This window comes from Clytia hemisphaerica, unplaced genomic scaffold (assembly GCF_902728285.1).
Source record: "Clytia hemisphaerica strain Z4C2 unplaced genomic scaffold, Clytia hemisphaerica genome assembly, whole genome shotgun sequence".
In the NCBI taxonomy this organism is placed as follows: domain Eukaryota; kingdom Metazoa; phylum Cnidaria; class Hydrozoa; order Leptothecata; family Clytiidae; genus Clytia; species Clytia hemisphaerica.
Genome location: NW_027104184.1, coordinates 514,832 through 534,983, shown reverse-complemented (window position 1 = coordinate 534,983; position 20,152 = coordinate 514,832). Strand labels below are relative to the sequence as shown.

The 20,152-nt window shown below is 36.0% G+C and overlaps 1 protein-coding gene across 1 annotated transcript in view; it reads right to left on the bottom strand.

The window, feature by feature from the left end:
• LOC136814786 (sushi, von Willebrand factor type A, EGF and pentraxin domain-containing protein 1-like) overlaps positions 1–20,152 on the bottom strand; it is a 53,688-nt gene that overhangs the window by 10,721 nt on the left and 22,815 nt on the right. The window contains exons 16-28 of the mRNA XM_067071210.1: positions 19,088–19,257; positions 18,304–18,483; positions 17,513–17,591; positions 14,586–14,718; positions 8,308–8,432; positions 7,724–7,891; positions 7,113–7,312; positions 6,244–6,493; positions 5,474–5,713; positions 4,432–4,542; positions 3,850–4,008; positions 699–818; positions 26–148 (exon numbers count right to left, since the gene is read on the bottom strand). Coding sequence (XP_066927311.1) covers positions 26–148; positions 699–818; positions 3,850–4,008; positions 4,432–4,542; positions 5,474–5,713; positions 6,244–6,493; positions 7,113–7,312; positions 7,724–7,891; positions 8,308–8,432; positions 14,586–14,718; positions 17,513–17,591; positions 18,304–18,483; positions 19,088–19,257 — 2,058 coding nt within the window. The remainder of the gene's footprint in view (positions 1–25; positions 149–698; positions 819–3,849; positions 4,009–4,431; positions 4,543–5,473; positions 5,714–6,243; positions 6,494–7,112; positions 7,313–7,723; positions 7,892–8,307; positions 8,433–14,585; positions 14,719–17,512; positions 17,592–18,303; positions 18,484–19,087; positions 19,258–20,152) is intronic.

Sequence of the window (20,152 nt, the reverse complement as noted above, 5' to 3'; positions counted from 1 at the left end):
TTTAACAAAACAGAACTAGTATTACCTTCACAAGAGTGTTTATCTTTAGAGATACGATAACCAGCACGACATCCACACGAATATGATCCATGGTTGTTGATACACTTGTCTTGACAATTGCCCTTGTTTGTCGAGCACTCATCGACATCTGCGTATAGAAATGGGAGCAAATAAAATACAACTAGCAACCTGTCCAGCGCGATAGCTAATGAAAGTGTATTGGATTCTGAGTATATTTGGGTCGAATAGCAGATAAAAAATTACAGTTTCTCCACGGCAGGCGAAGCAAAACATATGAGCAAAATAAGCGTCCTCTTTATGAAACATTTGACCACAGTTCGGAACCAGCAATTTTGTCAATAAAATCAAACAACTATCATGGTGGGAGGTGAGGAGAGGTCTACTTTTATAGATTGTGAATTATTTTTCAGAAGAAGCACATGTGTGAAACTCCAACTGCGTTGAACACTCCAACAAAATCAAGACCCGAAAATCTCAAAAAATTCAAATCTTATAAAACCAATTTTTCACTTGAGTGTTTGAGTGAAGAAGGACTCTCTTCAATAATATATTCGACATTGTGGAAAGTACACGATGTTTTGTGACAGAAAACAATTGCTCCCATCCTAGCTAACGAACAGATAAAGAAATCAACTTCACCAATAAATTCAATCGTGATATTCTTTCAATTTCCTTACCGACACAAAGAGTGGGTGTTGACAATTTGAATCCCTTCAAACAGCTACATTTGAATGTTCCAGGGAGGTTAAGACATTTGGAGTTGTGTCCACACTTGCTTTGTGCACATTCATTGATATCTAGGAGGGAAAAATAAAAATAAATCGACATTTAAAACTTTAAAAAGCGTTAATAGTTTTGTTTTTACATAAGTGTTTCCGTTTCATACCAGACACATGTTTCATATCAGGACAGTGTCTACCTACTGTTAGATTATGCTGATGAAAGCAAAAAAGTGTTTTTCTTTTCTTCTTTCTGTGCAATCTTGCTCCACATCCGTGCCAATCCAATGTGAAAAAGTTTGTGACGATTTTAAGTTTTTAATGAAAGCTGTTTTGATTCGAGTGAGATTTTTTAACTTTCTCTAGATAAGCGTAATAAGATGTTTAAATTCAAACCATCAAACGAGTAACACAAGTGACATAAAATTGACATTTACATAACTTATATTATTCTTTTGATGGTCAGAAAATATCAGTTCCGAGTAAATTCAACCTCTTATTGAGGTAAAAAAGATGTTAGAGGCTTTATTTTTACATAACCTTTCCCGTTTCATATCAGACACATATTTCATATCAGGACAGTGTCTGTCTATCGTTACATTATGCTGATATAAGCATAAAAATGTTTTTCTTTTTCTTTTTCTGACCAATCTTGTTCCACATTCATGTCAATCCAATGTAAAAAAGCTTGTGAATTAAAATTGATGAGTAAGCAAACGATATCGCTCTTATTTAAAAACAAAACCTTTATTAAGGCATAGCATGTTGTGGAATTCCATTCATATAGTCTATCAGATACATATCACTGTTAAGCTTGAGAGACACAGAGACAGGAAACTGAAAAAAGTAACAACTTTATTGGCCCAGCGCTAGCAGATGGCCCTTTCAAGAGGAACTTTCCGTCTGTCCTGTCTGTCCACAGTCCGTGCCGTGTTCTGTTTTTCTGTCCTCTCTCACTCCTGTCCGTGCCATGGTTGCTTTTCTTGTGCGATTCAATCGGGGGCATTCGCATAAAATTTAATCGATTTGCTCGGGTCGTCTTAGGCAGCCTGATGTAAACAATATCGATTCTACTGCGGCCGTGGGTTTATTTGCTCCAAATCGAATCCAAGATGGCGCCTGAAATTCACGTTTTGGTTGTCGGTCAATGTTTTGATTTCTTTATGGATCTTGAGACTTATAAAGGAAAGTTTACTGTTTCAAATGTTTTTCAATTACTTAAGTGTAGCTCTGACTTGCACCCACAGAAGTAGATGCTCATACTTATTGACCTAAAAGCTTTAAAAGACTATTTTGAAAGTTGTATTTTCTACACTGATTTTGCTTGATTTTTTCATTTTCTCATTGTTCAAAATGAAGGTTCAAACACCAACCAGATTATTACAGGTATGTTCTCTTATGTAATGTTTATTACTCTCTTGCTATCGCCTTGATGATTAAGAGGAATCAGGCATTTTATCAGAATAATTATAACTTAACGTGTGCGAAATGTGTTCAGGCTTTAATAATCGACAAAAAAATTTATTCAAACAGGAAGAGGTTGACTAGATTAGCCTTTATTTGTACTGTTGGATATTTTGATACTTTTTCTGGATAAAATTATGGTCAAATTATATATTTGTTGAGCTTTTTTAAAGGAGTCTCGAGATCATGCTCAGTTTTTTTAGTTTATACCAGACATAATTATTAATCAAACTTTTCAAAGGTCGCTGCACTTAAATTGTGAGTATTCGATTAAGTTCGACAAACTTTGAAAACAGGAAATGTTCAACAAATTCGACCAAAACTCTGTTCAACAAAGTTTGACAACAAGAAATGTTGCTATGCATGTCAGCCTCCACTGATGCAAGTTACCCGATCTGACGGTAAGGGTAGGCGTTTGTAATTTCAAATTTTTGCAGCGGCTTGGTAGCACATGCCGGGCTCAGAATCACTGACAAATAACTTTGGTGGTTCAAGCCGGGCTCGAATCTACTATTTTGAAAAAGTTGTCGCAAGGCATTTTGAGCATTCTCCATGTTGCAGCTTGTATCTGGGTTTTGTCTGATTTAGCAATTTTCTTTTGCCTGTTTCTCCTGGTAAAATTGAGCTAAAAAACTCAAATTCTGTACACAATTTCAGAATATCATAATGATTAAAAAAATATACAATAAGGACATTTTAGTACATTTATCTATGAAAATTAAGCCATTTCAGTCCAAAACGGTTAAAAGGGCTTATCGGCGCCACCCTGTCAGGCACCATCTTGAAATAGCCTCATTTTGGGAAAAACACTTACTGAATTATGATCTGCATTTGAAAGTGAGTTACTGTACAAAATTTCAGCCAATAACTCTAAATTGTTCAGTTTTTATGGACATTTTTATATACAGATTTTGCATTTTTTGGGTGCTGCTGTGGCTGCAGCCGCTCTGGTTGCAGGGAAATTTTTTCGAGGTTGGTTTCTTTTTAATTTTACTTTTTATCATTTGTTTTTGCTCCCTTTTAGAGCTTTAACACATGTTTGTTAAAGATTTTTCAAAAGTTTTATTTTTACATAAATAAGTGTTCCCGTTTCAGGTCAGATCAGACACATGTTTCATATCAGTTTGTTATATTGTGCTAATATAAACAAAAAATGTTTTTCTCTTCCTCTTTCTGACCAATCTTGCTCCACATTCGTGCCAATTCAATATAAAAAAGCTTGTAAATTAAAATTAATGAGTAAGCAAACGATTTCACTCTTATTTAGAAACAAAACTTTTAATGCTGGGCCTTCATGCCATTGGGCTTCTTGTTTACTTTCTTTACTCTTCTGTGTCTGGATTTTCAAAAATTAGTAAAATCAACGTTCATCTAACATTATAGGACGTAAAAGCCGGTCTCCACTTTCGCGCGACATGAGCGAAAACTTTTTGACGATCGGTTAAAAAAAATCCAATGGTCGAAATTGACGTAACGGATGAAAAAAGTAGAACTTCCTTCAACTTTTTTTTTGTTCACGCAGGTTCACGCAAAACTTTTTTATGATATAATCTTTTTTTAGGCAAAAAAGGATGAGAAAAAAACTGTCGCCCATTTCACGGCCTTTATGGATGCTAGATGAACGTTGTCCTGACGTTAAACTAACCTTCACAAACAGGAACAGGGTGATTGTACCGCCCACCATTGCATGTCAATCGGCTAACACCTTTCAATGCATATCCTGATTTGCAATAGAATGTGATTTGGTTTCTAGAAAGATGTGTGTAACCGTTGGCGAAATTCCTCACGTGATGACATTTGACGCCTTGGAAGAAAAGAAAATGGAAGCTTAATACTCATAAAAGTCGTAATTTATGTTTCCATTTTCTCGACAACTTTTTTAACATTACACCTCTGTGTCGCAGACCCAGTGAGACATCCACCCCACTGGATAATCTGGCCAAAATTTCGTCCCTGGTGGGTCATTTCAGCCCCACTGGAAGTTTGACATTATTTTTGTACAAATTTAAGATTCAATGGAAAAAAATACACTCCAAAAACATCCCAACTGGATTATTTGACCTATAGAACAATAGAATTTCTATCACCGTTGGGAATTTGATAGAAATGCATCACCTACTCAATTAGCGCTGCTGTAAAACCGGGTAGTGCGCTAGTAATAGGCTTAATGTAAGGAACCTTGATAGGGCGGATAGGGCGGGCTGAATAGGAAAGAACTTTCACTTACTATGTTGACAATCATCACCATGGTAGCCATCATTACATTTGCAAACGTATCCTGATGCTGTATCTACACATTGACCACGTCCTGAACAACTGTTAGAAGTACAATCCTTTCCTGAAAGAAAAACGTGTGAATTAATTATTTGGTTTTGTATTTTGAGAAACAGTGCACATGATTCGATCAGGATACCCTGTAAGCTTTCTTAGAGTTTTCCATCCGTTAAGCTACTATCATTATTCGTAACAAGCAATTTTGTCAATCCTCACGCCACCTAGTCTGAATCGCAGACTTCTACAAAACCCCAGGTAGCTATAAGGAGCACGAATCCGTTAGTGGATGCAAGCAGCCTACACGCTACCGATCTGAAGCGCCATACTTACTCTCGGCTCCCAATAAATTTTTACTCAGTCTAAGCTACTCATTCGTTGAATTGACAGTGATTGAAGATTGATGCTTAGCTTTGGATTGGAAGGGTAATGTTCTTACCAGCCTATTCCTCTAAAAATCCTGCATTGTAACACGCATGCGTAATTTGTCGTTCTTTTAAACCATGCAGTTAATCTCCGTGATAAACGAAGAGGAATGAATCGCTAGGGGTGGTACAGTCGGGTCTGTGGACGGCGAAATATGTCGTTATTTATGAAATCTGTCGTTTGTCTATTTTTAGTAATGCAGTGTAATGCAGGATTCTTTAGAAAAACCTCTTCTACGGGCTGAGCCATCCAGAGACCACTGAACTTTATATACCATAACCCAAGCTTCGATGGTGGAAGTTATGAGAAAAGTGATACCCTAATGCACTATTCGATGTGGGCAAATTGGTAATTTAATGAGATTTTACGTTTAAAATGTTTCAACTCGTATTGAGTAGTGCTACGATTAGGGTACCACTTTCAAAAAATAATTTTTGCTAGGACAGGATCGAGAAACTTTGTCCATGATATATGATGATATATGAAGGTCAATGGATTGAATTAGGAGGGGAATGCTCTTATCGATTGACCCATGCAGAGACTAACAAAATGAAGTCTGAAGAAAGACTTACTTGGTATGAAAGGGCATTCGAATCGATTATTCATTGACGTTGGGCAAACTTCTTTTTTATCTGAATCATATGATTGTTGGTTTGGACATTTAAATCCAGCATGTGTACAACTGGTTTCGATTAAATTCATTTGTTCAGCATCGAGATTGTCACCATTGGAAAGACATTGTGACATCTTGGTGTTGGTACCACACGGTGAAACACTGTTAGATCTCCACTTGGTGAATTTGGTGTTTTTAACTGTACCAAGATTACAAAATAAAATTGGTTCAATGTATGGCGATTTAAAGGGGTCTATCAATCAATCCATCTACAATAGGGTCTCCATTATTCGAACAGCTAGGGGAGGAGAAACCGTTCGGGTTATAAAGAAATTCGATTAGTTATGGAATCTGGAAATTAAACCGAGAGAATTTACGGCGGATGCTTTTTTTAGATAGTATTTATGTAGCACGGAGTCGGATTTGTAGTGATCGCTATTTTAACCAAAGCTTTATGAAGTAGGTAAACACCTAACAGCTCAAAAGTCGGGGTATTTCCGTAGACAACATTATGCCTCGAATATCATGAATACGGATCCACGAAAGTCGAAAGTTAATCCTACTCTAGTATTGAAAGCTACCGATAAAGGACTCTTTCTACACGAATATATTTCATTTCAAGTCATAGTTCAAAATAGCTTCTAAGATAGGAAGTGATCGATAAATGGACGAGTGTATATATGGAGTATGTTAGGTCTATTAATAAAAAAAAGGTGAAAAAAAATGCACCTGAGCAAAAGCTGATTTCTTTTTTAACTTCTTTCGATGGTAACGTTTCGAAATCCGCCCACGCGATCACATTTCCCGCCGTTTGTATACAGCGGTAAGAAGCTAATTCAGCGAGTTTGGCATCAGGTAAGACAGTGTCCCATAAGTTGAATTGAGAGAGACGTCCATTAAAGGCTTCAGCTGCACTGAAGTTACGTCCAACTTCGTCTTGTTCTTGTCCAAGAATGAAAATACCATCTGATGGAAGGACCTGTTGAATTTGGATCGGATGATAAGAATTAATGAAGAAATGAAGGTGTTGATTTACATAACCTCAAATCAACTAGGGAGATTGAGTTCGAGTTTTATGTGGCTAGATGACGTCAAATTTATAAATCCGCGAGTCAGATTATTCCCCTTGGAAATATCTTTCCAGCGGTGCATAGCTTTTCAATATGTAATAGTTATCGTGCAGTTGCGAGTACAATATGAGAAATATTTTACGAGCTCCGAGATTTTTCCGTACAATATTTTGTAAAATATACGGAAAATCCGGAACGAGTGAAATATTTCCATATTGTACGAGCAAATGTTTGATAACTGGTTTATCGGTGACCCAAAAAATTCACTTTTTGTGTTGAAAGAAAGCACAGGGCACTTTTGTAGCAAAGTGACGTTAGATTGCTGCTACGGCTACAATGCAACAACATCTTTTTGTCAATTTATATTTTGTACATGTAAAATACAAGATATATTGTACTCTTCTTAACCAATCAAATTGCAGATATTTTTTGGATCGCCAATAAAACATTACTATATGCTGAGAGATTGTCGAAAAAGTAAAGTTCACTTTTGAGACAGACTTAAATAACTTCAGACTAATTTTATACCTGGTCTTTCTTGATGTTTCCATTGGCTACTTCGATACCATCTTTGTAACCGAAATATTTTCCTGATTGGCTAGACCACGTGACAGCCACGTGATGCCAACGATCATCAGTGACCGACATGTCTAAGTGAGCTTCTTCACCGAACAATACTAACGTCAAACTGTCCGGATCGCGGATAACCAGTCCGTTGTCTTGGAAAGCTTAAAGAAAATTTTTAAGAAAAAAAGATTAAAAGTCGAGTTTTAACGATCAAGTAATTTAATAGTGCTTGTTGTAGCTATGCTGCCGTTTATAGATTTAGTCGAGGTTAATGTTTCTTAATTTCTATTTGCGACCTAGTATTTTAAGTACAACTTGCACGTATGGTTCGCCATGCTTATGTGTATATCCTTTATTGCTCCCATCTCCTCCGGTTTACATCACCGTTGCCATTACTTTGACCACAGCAAAAAACACGATCTTGACCTAAATAACTAAACGCACGTATGGTATGCATTAGCCAACAATAATGGTAGGGGCTAATAAGTTCTTAGTAAATTTAATAAAAAACTCATAATCGTAGGAGCTAAATAAGTAATTTTGTTCAAAAAACTTGCCACATTTTTACTTACATTCTTCGTTACCATAGGAATAAGACATGACGGTACCCGTATCCATTTCTTTCTTGACTTTCAACCAAAACGAGGCTGTGAAAGAATTCAAGTCTTGATAGAATTGTGTTTCAGCGTATCCTTGAAGTTGACGGTCGAACACGAGGTCGAAATCGTTGCTATTGTACCCTGTGAAAGAGTGAAAGAATTTGAATATGAATGTGGAGAAATAAGAGTTTTTGCCCAACTATATTCAATTATGAGATTTGGGTGGCAGAGCAGGTGTATGCATTTCGTCTTTATTTGGACTCATCGCAGAGCATACAGGACCCTGGCTGGCCAGATAGATTTAGTCAAGATCTTCGAACCTTAAGCTTGAGATCTGATTTATTCTGGTGATGAGTTCAATTTAGTGCCAAAATCCAAGAAGATTTTAGTATCCAAAGTGTTAAAGACTTAGATAAATTAAACATTACCCGGGAGCATTTAACTGTCACATGTCACCTATATACACTAAGCTAAATGAATAGGGGGTACATACAGCTTAACGAGGAGAGTCTAAAAGTCTTTGGTAGTTGACCAGAGGAAGGGGAGTAGCGACTTACTGTGTTGACAAAGAGGTCCATAGAATTGAGCAGCACATCTGCATTTATATGAAGCAACGCCATCCTCGCAAATGGCTCCATTTCGACACGGGTTATTCGCACAATCGTCGATGTTCACTTCGCATCTAAAAGAAACAGTATGAGAAGGATTAGGATAGTAAGAGTTCATAAATTTTTTTTGAATGTCGAAAGATGGTTTTCCGAGGGGGATTGTCAAGCCAAGAATTGATCGACATTAAAGAAACAAATAACATTTAACATGTTTAGCCTAATTTTGGAGTGAAATGGTAGTGAAATGGTAGTGGTTTCGAGGAGTATTATGGACCTGTTCAAGCATCACACGCACTTTAAATTAAACCACATTTGCTATTTTTTGGTCTAGCTGTAATATTTGCGACATTTGTAATTATAGCATTTAATATACACAGCTAGAAGTAGACTTTTACAAGGGTTGTACAAGCACAAAAAGGATTGGATACTCTGGAGCTGCTTAGTCAAAACATACCAGTAAAATAGGTCTACATTTCCGTTTGACTATTTAGGCTCTCAATATAACTCTTAATAAGAACTCTTCTTAGGCCACCGAAAATATTTTTAAACTAGACTACCCGATATCTGGAACGTCATTGGGCTGTTCCGTAAATTTCCATACAGGGGGTGGACGAACCTTTTCAAGGCAAAACAAGATTCTTCGAAATGTGTGGATACCCCCTGGGAAGTGACAAAACTTTCAAAAGAACCCATGAAAAAATTCATTTCCTACCTTAAAAGTGAGGATGGACGAACTAAAATCAATCTTTTACCCCCTGGAAATTTTAGAATAACCTGGAACACTTGTGCTTATGTTAGATTACTTTAAATCGTTGAATAATGGAAAAATCTTAGTATACGAAAAGACTGTACGAATAAAAATCTTACTTGTAATTTTAAGATGTTATTAGTTATTAGGGCAATTTTTGACTTAATTAAAGGGGTTAAACTTCCTTCAATCTATTCAAGCAGGAAATATTTCGCCCTTAACTTCACTTAAATTCGAAAATGACGATGAAAATTTGAAGATTTTTGAATCGATTTGTTTCTGAAGCTTTAATTTGATGTTTCAAAAGAAAAAAAAAAATTTAGTCTGAAAACAAAGAATAAATGTATTTACGTAAAAAAAATTTTTTAAAGAATTTAACTCCAGAACTGCATCTAGATGCACGCTTTTTTTTTTTAATTAGTAAACTTTTGTTGAGATTTTCTCATTTTTCGTGATTTTAAAGCCTGAAATGTTCTTAAAAATGTATTTACATACTTTATTAATGAAAATGGGAATTAAAATCAGCAAATTTTAGCCATTTCTGAGACCTGAGACCTTGGATAGTTCCTAAATTTGTTCTTAGGGTTTTGACAAAATCATTTCCTGATAAAACCGTTGTTATAAAAAATTGTATTATAACATGTTGTCCTTCATAGCAAGAATATTCGTAAGAGAAAATCATAAACATTCAACGATTCAAAGCAATCTAACAGAAGCACAAGTGTTCCAAACTTGAGGTGTTTGCTCACAATCCCATCTGAATGATAAAACATATTCTCCTTCGTCTAAATCTTTGGGAATCTCCACCAAATCAATGATAGAGAAGGGGAAATGTTTTTTGAATTCTTTTCCATAAAGACCATATCCTTCCAGATTATGTCCAGGTGCTGGAAACTGCGTGTCCCTTTTTTACACGGTGGGTTTGGGTACGTCCTTCCTCCGTGTATCCCATCGCATGCTGGGATTGGATTCTTGGTCCATTGGGAACCAGGCGGAAAGGTACCCTTATCAGTTCGTACAGCAGGGAATTCGTATCTCGTTGATCTGCCTTCGCCGAATTGAACCCAATGTTTATCGCCAACAAAACGAAGTGGTGTTTGTTGAAAACATTCCTCAGTTAAAGATCTGCGCCCTTCGTTCGGCATTTTACACAACCTGTATGAATATCCACCACCATGGTTGGCTCGAATTCCCCAAGCGACTTCCACGTGGTCACCAAGTGTCCAATTAGTCACGTGGATGTCATGTTTGAATTGAAATTCTTCTGCTTTTGGTCCAAATGGATAACCACCTTGATCATTACCGCATTGAGGACCTCCTAAGCAACCGTTAGGGTTCCCACCGGCGGCTCCACAGGGTGAAAACACAGGGGCGGAACCAGGCGCACGCCACGGATGATGCAAAAGCGTTTTTTCAAAACCTGTATGTGGATAAGTACGTAGATCATGACGAAATAGTGTTGGTTTTTTAACGAAGGTATAATTGGCGAACCACATACATGCGTCCGCCTTACTGGTGTTTCCTACTCCCTCGCAATATTTCGGCTCACGGCAGACTTCACTATTCGGAATATCAGCTCCAGGAAGGCACATTTTTTGCGACTTTAAACCAACGAAACCGTATTCGTAGCCATGCTCCATTTTAATCCATTGTGGATGGTCGAACCAATTGTAAGGAATCATCATTGCTCCATGACCAGAAACGATCAATGGCAAACTTATGGCAATGGCACAAATGCCAAAGAACAAATAACCTGTTTTCATCTCTGATATTTTTCTCACTTACTGTTAAAACGTACTTTTTGAAATATCACATCACTCTAAGAGCTACTGTAACTATCCTTGTGTAACTAGATGTGTATTTTGGATTTTGTTTATTTTCTTTTATTTACTGGCTAAATAGGCTCGTGTGCCTAGAACTTTGTTACATTATAATAATAATAAAATAGCTGAAACTCTGCGAAGGAGTGGTAAAAAGTGTAATGATTAAAACAGCAATGTATTTCTTTGGTGTAAAAATTTTGTAACAAATAAACTGAGGGTACTTAAAACCCATGTATACAATAACTAAGTGTTGTACCGCCTTTTGTTTAGTTAATGAAGCCCTTTTTTCTCATTGTTGGTCAAAAGAACACACACACTTAGCTTAAGAGTCTCGACACACTTCAATATCGTATCTGTCGAAACAGGTGACCTTTCTACATTTTTTTGGTAGTACAAGTTAAAAGAAACACATTGGCTTTATAAATTGCCGCTCCGTCAGAGCTTTAGAGATATCAGATTCGGGATGGCACGCACTCAAGGTAAGCGACCTACCGTAAGTGCTTAATCAAATTGTGCTAATAGACCAACGTCCTCAAGATATCGTCTTCCTTAAAATTGAAAAGATCCTCTCATAAGTGCAATATAAGTTTGTTTTTTTATAAGTTTTCTTGAAGCCTTCGGATGTCCTTAACTTATTGAGTTGTAAGCGTAAAAATAGTTGTTTTATGGTCTACAAAAGCCTTAAAATGTTCTTAACTTATTATATTGTTATATATAATATTGTTATATAGTTTGTTCTTGTAAAAAATATCCAAATGAAAGGATCGTTTCATTTAAGTGTTTATTGAGTTTTGGAGCATTTGCCAAAGAAATGCGACCATTGATGTAAAACCTTTTGATTTCCATCCAATAGTTCCTTAACGTTTGTTTCACTTGATTTCATTTCATTATAAAGGCTTCCACTGTCCTGTGTATGAATGCTAGCTGCAACCCAACGAAAATATTGATCAATAGTCACATCTAGTGAAAGACTAATTTCAATCTCCTCTACAATGATATCAATGAATCCTGCAGCATGTAGGTTCTCGCACCATGTCTCCCTGGTGGATGGGAAATATTCATTTTCGTGAATTTCTTTCACTGTTTCGTCAGAGAGGAATTTCAAGAATCCATGCTCATGGCTTATAACGTTCACATCTGTGAAAATGAGCTCACCACCGGAACGCAAAGAATCATGGATTGATCTCAGAGTCTTGATTTTCTCTTTTGGTTGCACCCAATTCAAAACAGTTGACGCGATTGCCAAGTCAAAATCTGTACCAAATCTAGCAGCCTCTTTGGCAGACCCCTGCTCAAATCTCAGATTCCAAGGTTCCAATCCTACCTCCCGACCAAAAGCACATCTGGCGATTTCGATTCTCTCTTGAATAGGGTCTATACCAAGAACTTTTCCATTACTGGAAACAACATTTTTCAGTAGTTTCACAGTATTATTTCCTGTGCCACACCCGATATCAATTACCGAGTGTTTTAAGTCGGTTTGAAATTTCGCTATTAACATGTCGAAAGTCTTTGCTTGAATATGTTCGCTTAAACTCAAATATTCCATGGTACTTTGTAGCCTAGAAATCTAAGCTAGTTTGATTCAATCACTAGTCTAAATCTGATGGTAAGTTGTGACTGAACAGAACAAGGCAAACTTAAAATCCGTGAATATAAAAAATCTTTAAAGCGCCGAAAACGCTATATCACCATAAGCCGTGTGTCCTAGCCTTGTGAATACGGGCTTAGTTAACTAGGCTAGGTACTTTGTAGACTGGAGAAGAAAACAATACTCAAGGTTGGTTCAACAACACTGTACTGCGCCCAACTTTCAAACAAGTTCATTTGAAATCAGACAAAATGTTTTATACATCCTTAAGCAGGTTGATTAGTGATATAGGAATTAAAATGTAATTATGAATTTATATATAGTAATTTGGTCTAGACAGTGATAATTTTTAATTAGGAATGTATACATGTATGAACCTACGTTATACAGACTTGTAAAAGTGGAACTAAATATTACATTAAGAACATCTTAAACTTGTTTCAGATTTAAGCCTAAAAATGTTCTTAACATATTCTTTTTTTTGCCATTATGTGGATATTTTTGTGCGTTTTTCTAAGAAATTGAGTCCGAAGCCTTATGTTCTTATTTAGTTTGTTCTTATAAAAAAACGTACAACATCATGGACAAAATATTTTCAACTAATTTTATATCGTGGGATGGGATTTTAATTTTTTCCCTGAAATACTGTAATACAATAGAACTAATCTCTATAACTCGAAAGCCAACAGGGAACACAAGTTTGTCCGAGTTATGGCAGAGATTAATTAAAGTCATTGTTAAAACTAAAGGGTCAGCAAACATGTTTGAGTTAAGGAGACATTCGAGAAAGAAAGGAGAAGATCTTGCATTTCTTTGTTTCCATATTTCCAAGTAACTTTCAAGCAACAGGTGTGAATACATTCATAGTCGAATACCTTCATGTTTACTGCGGTCGTGTTTACATATGCCGGCATTTATGGCATTTGGCATTTGCTCATAATACTATGCTTAATCTGAAATACCAGAAAAGGGGATAAAATTGATATTTCAAATACCAACATGCTTGTATCATTTGGCATTCGAACAATTGAACTCAAAGGAATACTGCGAGCAATTACAAATGTCAAGCATTTATGAACCATTGAGTTTCAAGCCCGAGGGGCTAGAGGCGAAACTCCTGGATGGGAAATGAAACCACTTATTTTTAGAACATCTAGAACACCCGCGCGTAGTTTTTACACAAGCGCCGGATTGAAATATGAAATTCAAGATTGAAACTAACATCTATTGGTAGATTTCAAAAAATGTAGTCCTACAAAACAAAGAAACTGCTAGATACAATCCGTCGTCATGATTACGGTGCGTTCTATGTGCGTTTTGGTTAGGAAATAAGTCGCTTCAATTTCTCTTGCCTGAGAAGGGTTAAAGATTCGCCTCTAGCCCTTCGGGCTTGAAACTCAATGGTATGAACGCAACTTATATGTACGTATCGAGAGTAAAATCTATAATCATTATACAATTTAATTATCATCAACCATATCTTGGACCTTAATCATTCGTTCGTGATTGCTTAGTATTTTCCATTTTTATCTATCAAACAAATCGTTGGATGTCTAGATGTTCAAAGAGCAAGTTGTGTATGGTTGTGCTTGCTGAGCATTCAATGAAAGCAACCGACCTTAGATGCAGTCCTTAAGTGAACATCTTTCAAGCTTCCTAAAGTGCACTGTAAAGGTCAAAATGAGAGAATGTGAACTGTAAGGATGTAGAAAGTGATTTAAAAACTAAGAAATTTTAGCAAAATTTTAGAAAATCTGATAGCATTTTGCCTACTAACGGATAACGATTTTCAATAAAATTTACCGTTAGAGTAAGGATCAATTTTTCATTCCAAATCTTTTTTAAACATATTGCCGTTTTTTAATTGGTTACCCCGGGTTGTGTTTCTTACCCGACAAATTGCTCTATAATTAACTTTGATCCAATAAAATGTTAATTCATTTTCAAATAAAACTGTACATACTATATTAAATTATCAAATAAGAGATGAGCAAAGGCATTACTTAGAGTCTTCGGGATAAAATAAGAGAAGAAATAATAAGATAAGAGAATAAATGAATTATACCTGGAACCAGCAAATCCATTTGGACATCTGCAAGTGAAACTATCTAATCCATTGACACATTCTCCACCGTTTAAGCATTTGTTGTTAGCTTCACAATTATCAGTCAATTCGTGACATGTTGGACCAGTGTAACCTTTGAAATTATATGAGAAAACAAGTGATACTTTTATGGACCTACCTGGTTATGCATTTAACACATATATAATTGATATCTACGTGAGCGTGACCATTAAACAATCATTCAGAACACAAATAGTGACGATCTATTAAAATTAGTCGTTTGTTTCTTATAAAAAAACGTTTAGAAACCAAAATTTTATACTCATGAAATATTCTTTCATATTCAAGACTTCGTGAGCATAAAAAACCTCTATCTCATCAAAAAATTGAGTAATTTGGCTAAGAACATTGATGTATGCTTATTAATAGTGATTCTTATACATAAACATGCGTTTTTTGAGCCAACAAAATTTTTTTGAAAAAATTTACTTGAGCCATCTTTTACTTGTGATGGTACCCTACTTTCATGCAAAAAAACAAAAAAGTTAATGATTCAATTTTTCACAAAGTCCAAAAAACCCGTTTTTAGCCGTTTTTTGGCCCAAATTTGCCCCCCCCCCCCAATTTTTTTTTTTGAAAGTCGGGCTCCGTCACATTCGAGGGTTTATAATTATGCATCTTTCTGCAAAAAATCATAAAGAATCAAAGAGCCAATCTCGAGAAAAGCTAATACCTAAGTAATTGATAATGTGCTTATAAATAAATATCAAATTTGGCCAGTATTTCTATAAAAACACGCCACGCAACCAAAATTTCATGTCTAAACACACACATTCTTCAAAAGTAAGCCCTCATGAGCAAAAAAAAACATCTATCTCATTAAAAAATGAGTGATTTAACTAAGAACATTGATGTATGCTTATTAATAGTGATTCTTATAGATAAACATGCGTTTTTTGAGCCTACAAAATTTTTTTGAAAAAATCTGCTTGAGCCATCTTTTACCTGTGACGATACCCTACTTTCATGCAAAAAATCAGAAAAAGTTAACGATCCAGTTTTTCACAAAGTCCAAAAGCCCCAAATTTGCCCAAAAATTTTTTTTTCGAAATTCGAGGGTTTATAGTTACAAATCTTTGTGCAAAAAAATCAGAAAAAACTAATGAACTAATCACGAGGAAAGCTAATAACGAACGAACGAACGGACGAACAAACGGACGAACGAACGAACGAAGGTTAATTTATAGGACCTCAACCCCACCGGGGTAGGTCCAAAAAATGAAAATCCGAAAAAAATGAACCAGTGTCTAGACCGGCAAGGTTCAGATAATAGCGAGTTTAAGTATTCGAGATAAATCGTGGTATAAAGCAAAGTTGACATGTCCCCATAATCACCGTCCACTTTGCTCGACGACGGTAAAAACATCAAAATACCGTCGTCTGTTTAGGTGAGCAAAGGCGATATAGAGCCGTACATCAACTATCGACTTTGTTTTGTATCGATTTCACTTACCGTGGCCCTCGATATCCTCCGATAGTCGACCGCCGGAGGCGGTTTCTTTCATAGTGGTACGCTAATCTCGTTTTGCCTTGGCTCATTACTTTGTCTGCCATTTACTTTCGGTTTTTTTAACTAGATTACCCAGGTGTTTCTCTTTTTTTTCCCTGAATGTCTTTTATTCGGAATTGAATAATCGAGACATGAAAAATGACTATATTGTAATCTGTTTTCAATGAATAATCTAAAATGTACTGGAGATGACATGTAGGCGTTAATAATGTGCGTGCGCTTTTCGCAAGCGTGATGCGTGATGGAAGGCGGTCGTTTCAGTGTGGTTTAGATCCACACTGTGACCTAGTTTATGTATCGGTATTTACTCGAGCTTACCTTTGGTTTTACTCATTCAAAGAAGTTAAATTAACCGAATGAAAAGGTTGCTCGGCAATATTAAAGGTTTTGTTTTTAAAGGTTTTATTTTTACATAAGTGTTCCCGTTTCATATCAGAAACATATTTCATATCAGGACAGTGTCTGTCCATTGCTATATTGTGCTGATATAAGCAAAAAAAAATATTTTTCTTTTCCTCTTTCTGACCAATCTTGCTTCACATCCGTGTCAATTCAATGTGAAAAAGTTTGTGAATTAAAATTATTTAAAAACAAAACCTTTAAAAAGCTCTTCAACAAAGGGTCAAAATACTAAACCAGCCACAGTCTCTTTACTATTACTTCCACTGACATTTATATACCCTGGACAAAGTTTCTCAATCCCGGCCAAGCAAAATCTTTGATCGGAGTTTTTTGGAAAGTGGTACCCTAATGGTAACACTACTCAATAGCGGTGCAATGCATTGAAAGCGCTAGATCTACTTTTCCTAGAATACTGATGATGTAGCGCCGTTAAAGGTTAATTTTTAATATTGAATAGCTTTCGGGTAACACTTTCAAAAAAATCTCCGATTTAAAATGGCGGATATAGCTTTGTCCGGGGATATATACAGGTCAGTGATAACTTCCTATCACTAATCCCGGTAGAATCACTAAATTTACAAAGATCCCGTATACTATTTAAAGGTTTTCAGTAAAACTACGAGACACTTTAGGGCCGGGCTGCACTTTTTCGTCAGCTCACAGGATAACAGAAAACCTTCCCTAAATTATGATCTAATGTCGACATCCCTCATGTAATTCCGACACCCTTCTTAGAGTTAGGATTAAAAGACAGGTCGGAATCACTGATTGAAAAAAATGTTTTCTTCTTCTCCCGTTTATTAACGATGATTGATTCCGACCTTTTATTATTCCCAGGTTTAAAAAACGGTGTCGGTGTCATTAGATGAGAGATGTTGATATTAGACCAACTTACGGTATGCATCTTAGGATAGTTTCAATTGATTTTAATATAGTTGTTATAGACTTATCTTACCTTTAGCACAAATGCATGAGAAACCACGATGATCGTCAACACAAGTTGCACCTGGTCCACAAGGTTTACGCTCACATTCCTAAATAAGTAAACAAGTAAAAATGAAGAAAGTAATCAATAATTGTTGTTGTTGTTGTTAAAAAAAAAAGTAATTTGTCCCGAGTCCGTAGAATGAGGATCAAATTACAATTTTGTCCTTGCTCATCTCAAAATCCTTTATATCAAAATTAAAGTATATTTGATTCAAGGTGTCATTAGGCCATTCCATTTTATATCCATGCAGGGGGTGGACGAACATTTCTAGGAGGTAATCCGAGAAAAATTTCCAGGGAGTGTTTTTTCATTCTTCCAAGGGGGTAACAAGTTATTTTAAAATTCCCAGGGGTGAATGACTGATTTTAATTTGTCCACCCTCACCTTAATGTATGAGAAGAACCTTTCCAAGGGTATTTTGCCATTTTCCAAAGGGTATTCACACATTTTCAATAATTTTTGTTTGACTTGAAAAGGTTCGTCCACTCCCCCCCTGTATGGTTTTTTAATGGAACAGCCCATTGGTATTGGTAATAGATTGTTAAGAGTAGTAGTTAGCATTGGATGCAAGTAAAGTTGAAACACGGAAATCTTTTTCATAAAGACGTCAAAAGCATTCGAACATTTTCTTTTGTACGTATATACCTGAGAAATTACATATTCTAGAGTTCGCAAAACCTTTGAATGTCCTATAATTTTTGGCATTGAAGGCAAAATACTTTATTCTTGTAAAGAAACCTTGAAAAGAAAATACTCACGTTAACAGTTCTTTCACAGTAGAAACCGGTAAAGCCTGGTTTACACGAACAAACAGCGCCTTCAGGTGCTTCGCTACAAGTTCCACCATTTTGACAATGTGATGATGTACAACTTGGTCGTTTGTCTGAACAAAATTTGCCGTGGAAATTGGATGGGCAGACGCATTCGAAACCGTCAATCTATAAAAAGAAGGTCATTTACGTTAGCAAAAATATATACGGGGAAGAGCGTTGAAATCAAACTTAGAGCCGTGATAGGGAGTAAAACTCCAGACTCGTGGCATTATTCTTTTATAATGTTAGTAAGAAAAAGTACGTTAACTAATTCGGCCTCCCGATTGCGCTCGGCAGAGGGGTCTGAACCCCCCCCCCATTTTTATTTCATCCCCCCTATATGTGTATCCCCCCTATATCAAAAAAAATTTCGAATCCGCGCTATTTTCAGCAGCAGTCCACCAGACACTCAAAACCAAAAACATTGAAATTTGTATTAAAAATTATAAGAAAAAAGGCTAGAATATATAATAAAAGAACATAACTAAACCTATGACCAAATTAAGAGATCCCTTGAGTTTGAAATGTTACTTTATACGAGTAATTGAAAGTTTCGTTGTATCGGGTGATTACATAAAACTCAGTCATTAATTTAGCCACCTGAACAACTCAATAGTAGTTCAATATTTAAGAGACCAACCATGGGTTCACTGCTATAAATGTTAGCAGAATTTTTTTCCTGCACCGGGCAAGCGATCACACGAGTCTAGAAAGATAATTATGCATTTACCTTATCAATACAAGTAGCACTTCCGTAGCATGGCTTATCCGCACATTCATTCTTTTCTTCTTGACAACGTTTGCCTCGATAACCCGGTCTGCATTGACATTGGAAGTCGCTGACGAGATTTGTACATTGACCACCATTGAGACAAGGTGAAGATACGCATCGATCGATGACTAGAATAGGAAGTAAGAAAACAGCGTAGAGACATAGAACGGCTGCAGGCCAGTTGTCCACTTATAATCGTGTAACAGCGAGAGGAATGACCCTCTACCTTTTCCAACGTAGGCATCTCTTATTTTATTTATTTCATATGTTCTATTATTTTTTAACCCTTACTCTTAGATTCCAAATAAACAGGGGGGTTGGAAATTGTAGTTACGAAAACCCAAAAACAAGGTAAATATAGGCTCAAATCAGGCTATTTAGAGCAGAATAAGGGAACTTCTTATTATTCAAAAAACATTTCAACAAATATTTTTCAGCATAAGCTTTTCGTTTTATTAAAAAACATCATCAGTGCATATACAAGTAAAACGTTCAAAATAAAATGTTATCAAATTTATAAAAAAAGCTAAAAGTAGAGATAATTGCACTAATACTCATGAGAGCATACAAGGTATTGTTGCAAATATCTCTAGGTAATTCCATGTCTAAAAAGTTGTAAAATTTTCGTTTCAATTTGATTGTTTAATGACGGGGTTTTAATTGCTATTATTGAAGCTTCAAGATTCTTTCTCTCTCGGGTATGCTTTGGAGCTGATGAGAGAATTCTCCAAGTAAATGCGTGATCATTGTTACTTTTTAAGTGTTTTGACGGTTCAGATTTTCCATTTGATGAATCATGCTCGGCCCATCTAATTTCAACATTTCGAACAGTTTCCCCCACATATGTCTCACCACAGCTGCATTCGCCGAAATAAATTTTACAAGATGGATGAGGATTTTGACTTTTGACTTTAAACAAACTTTTAACTTTCCTTGTTTGCCATTTTATCATGAGACGAAATTTTTCATTTGTGAAGCTGTGAAACTTTTCCATAAACTTTTTCGAAAGTTCTTCATTTTTCT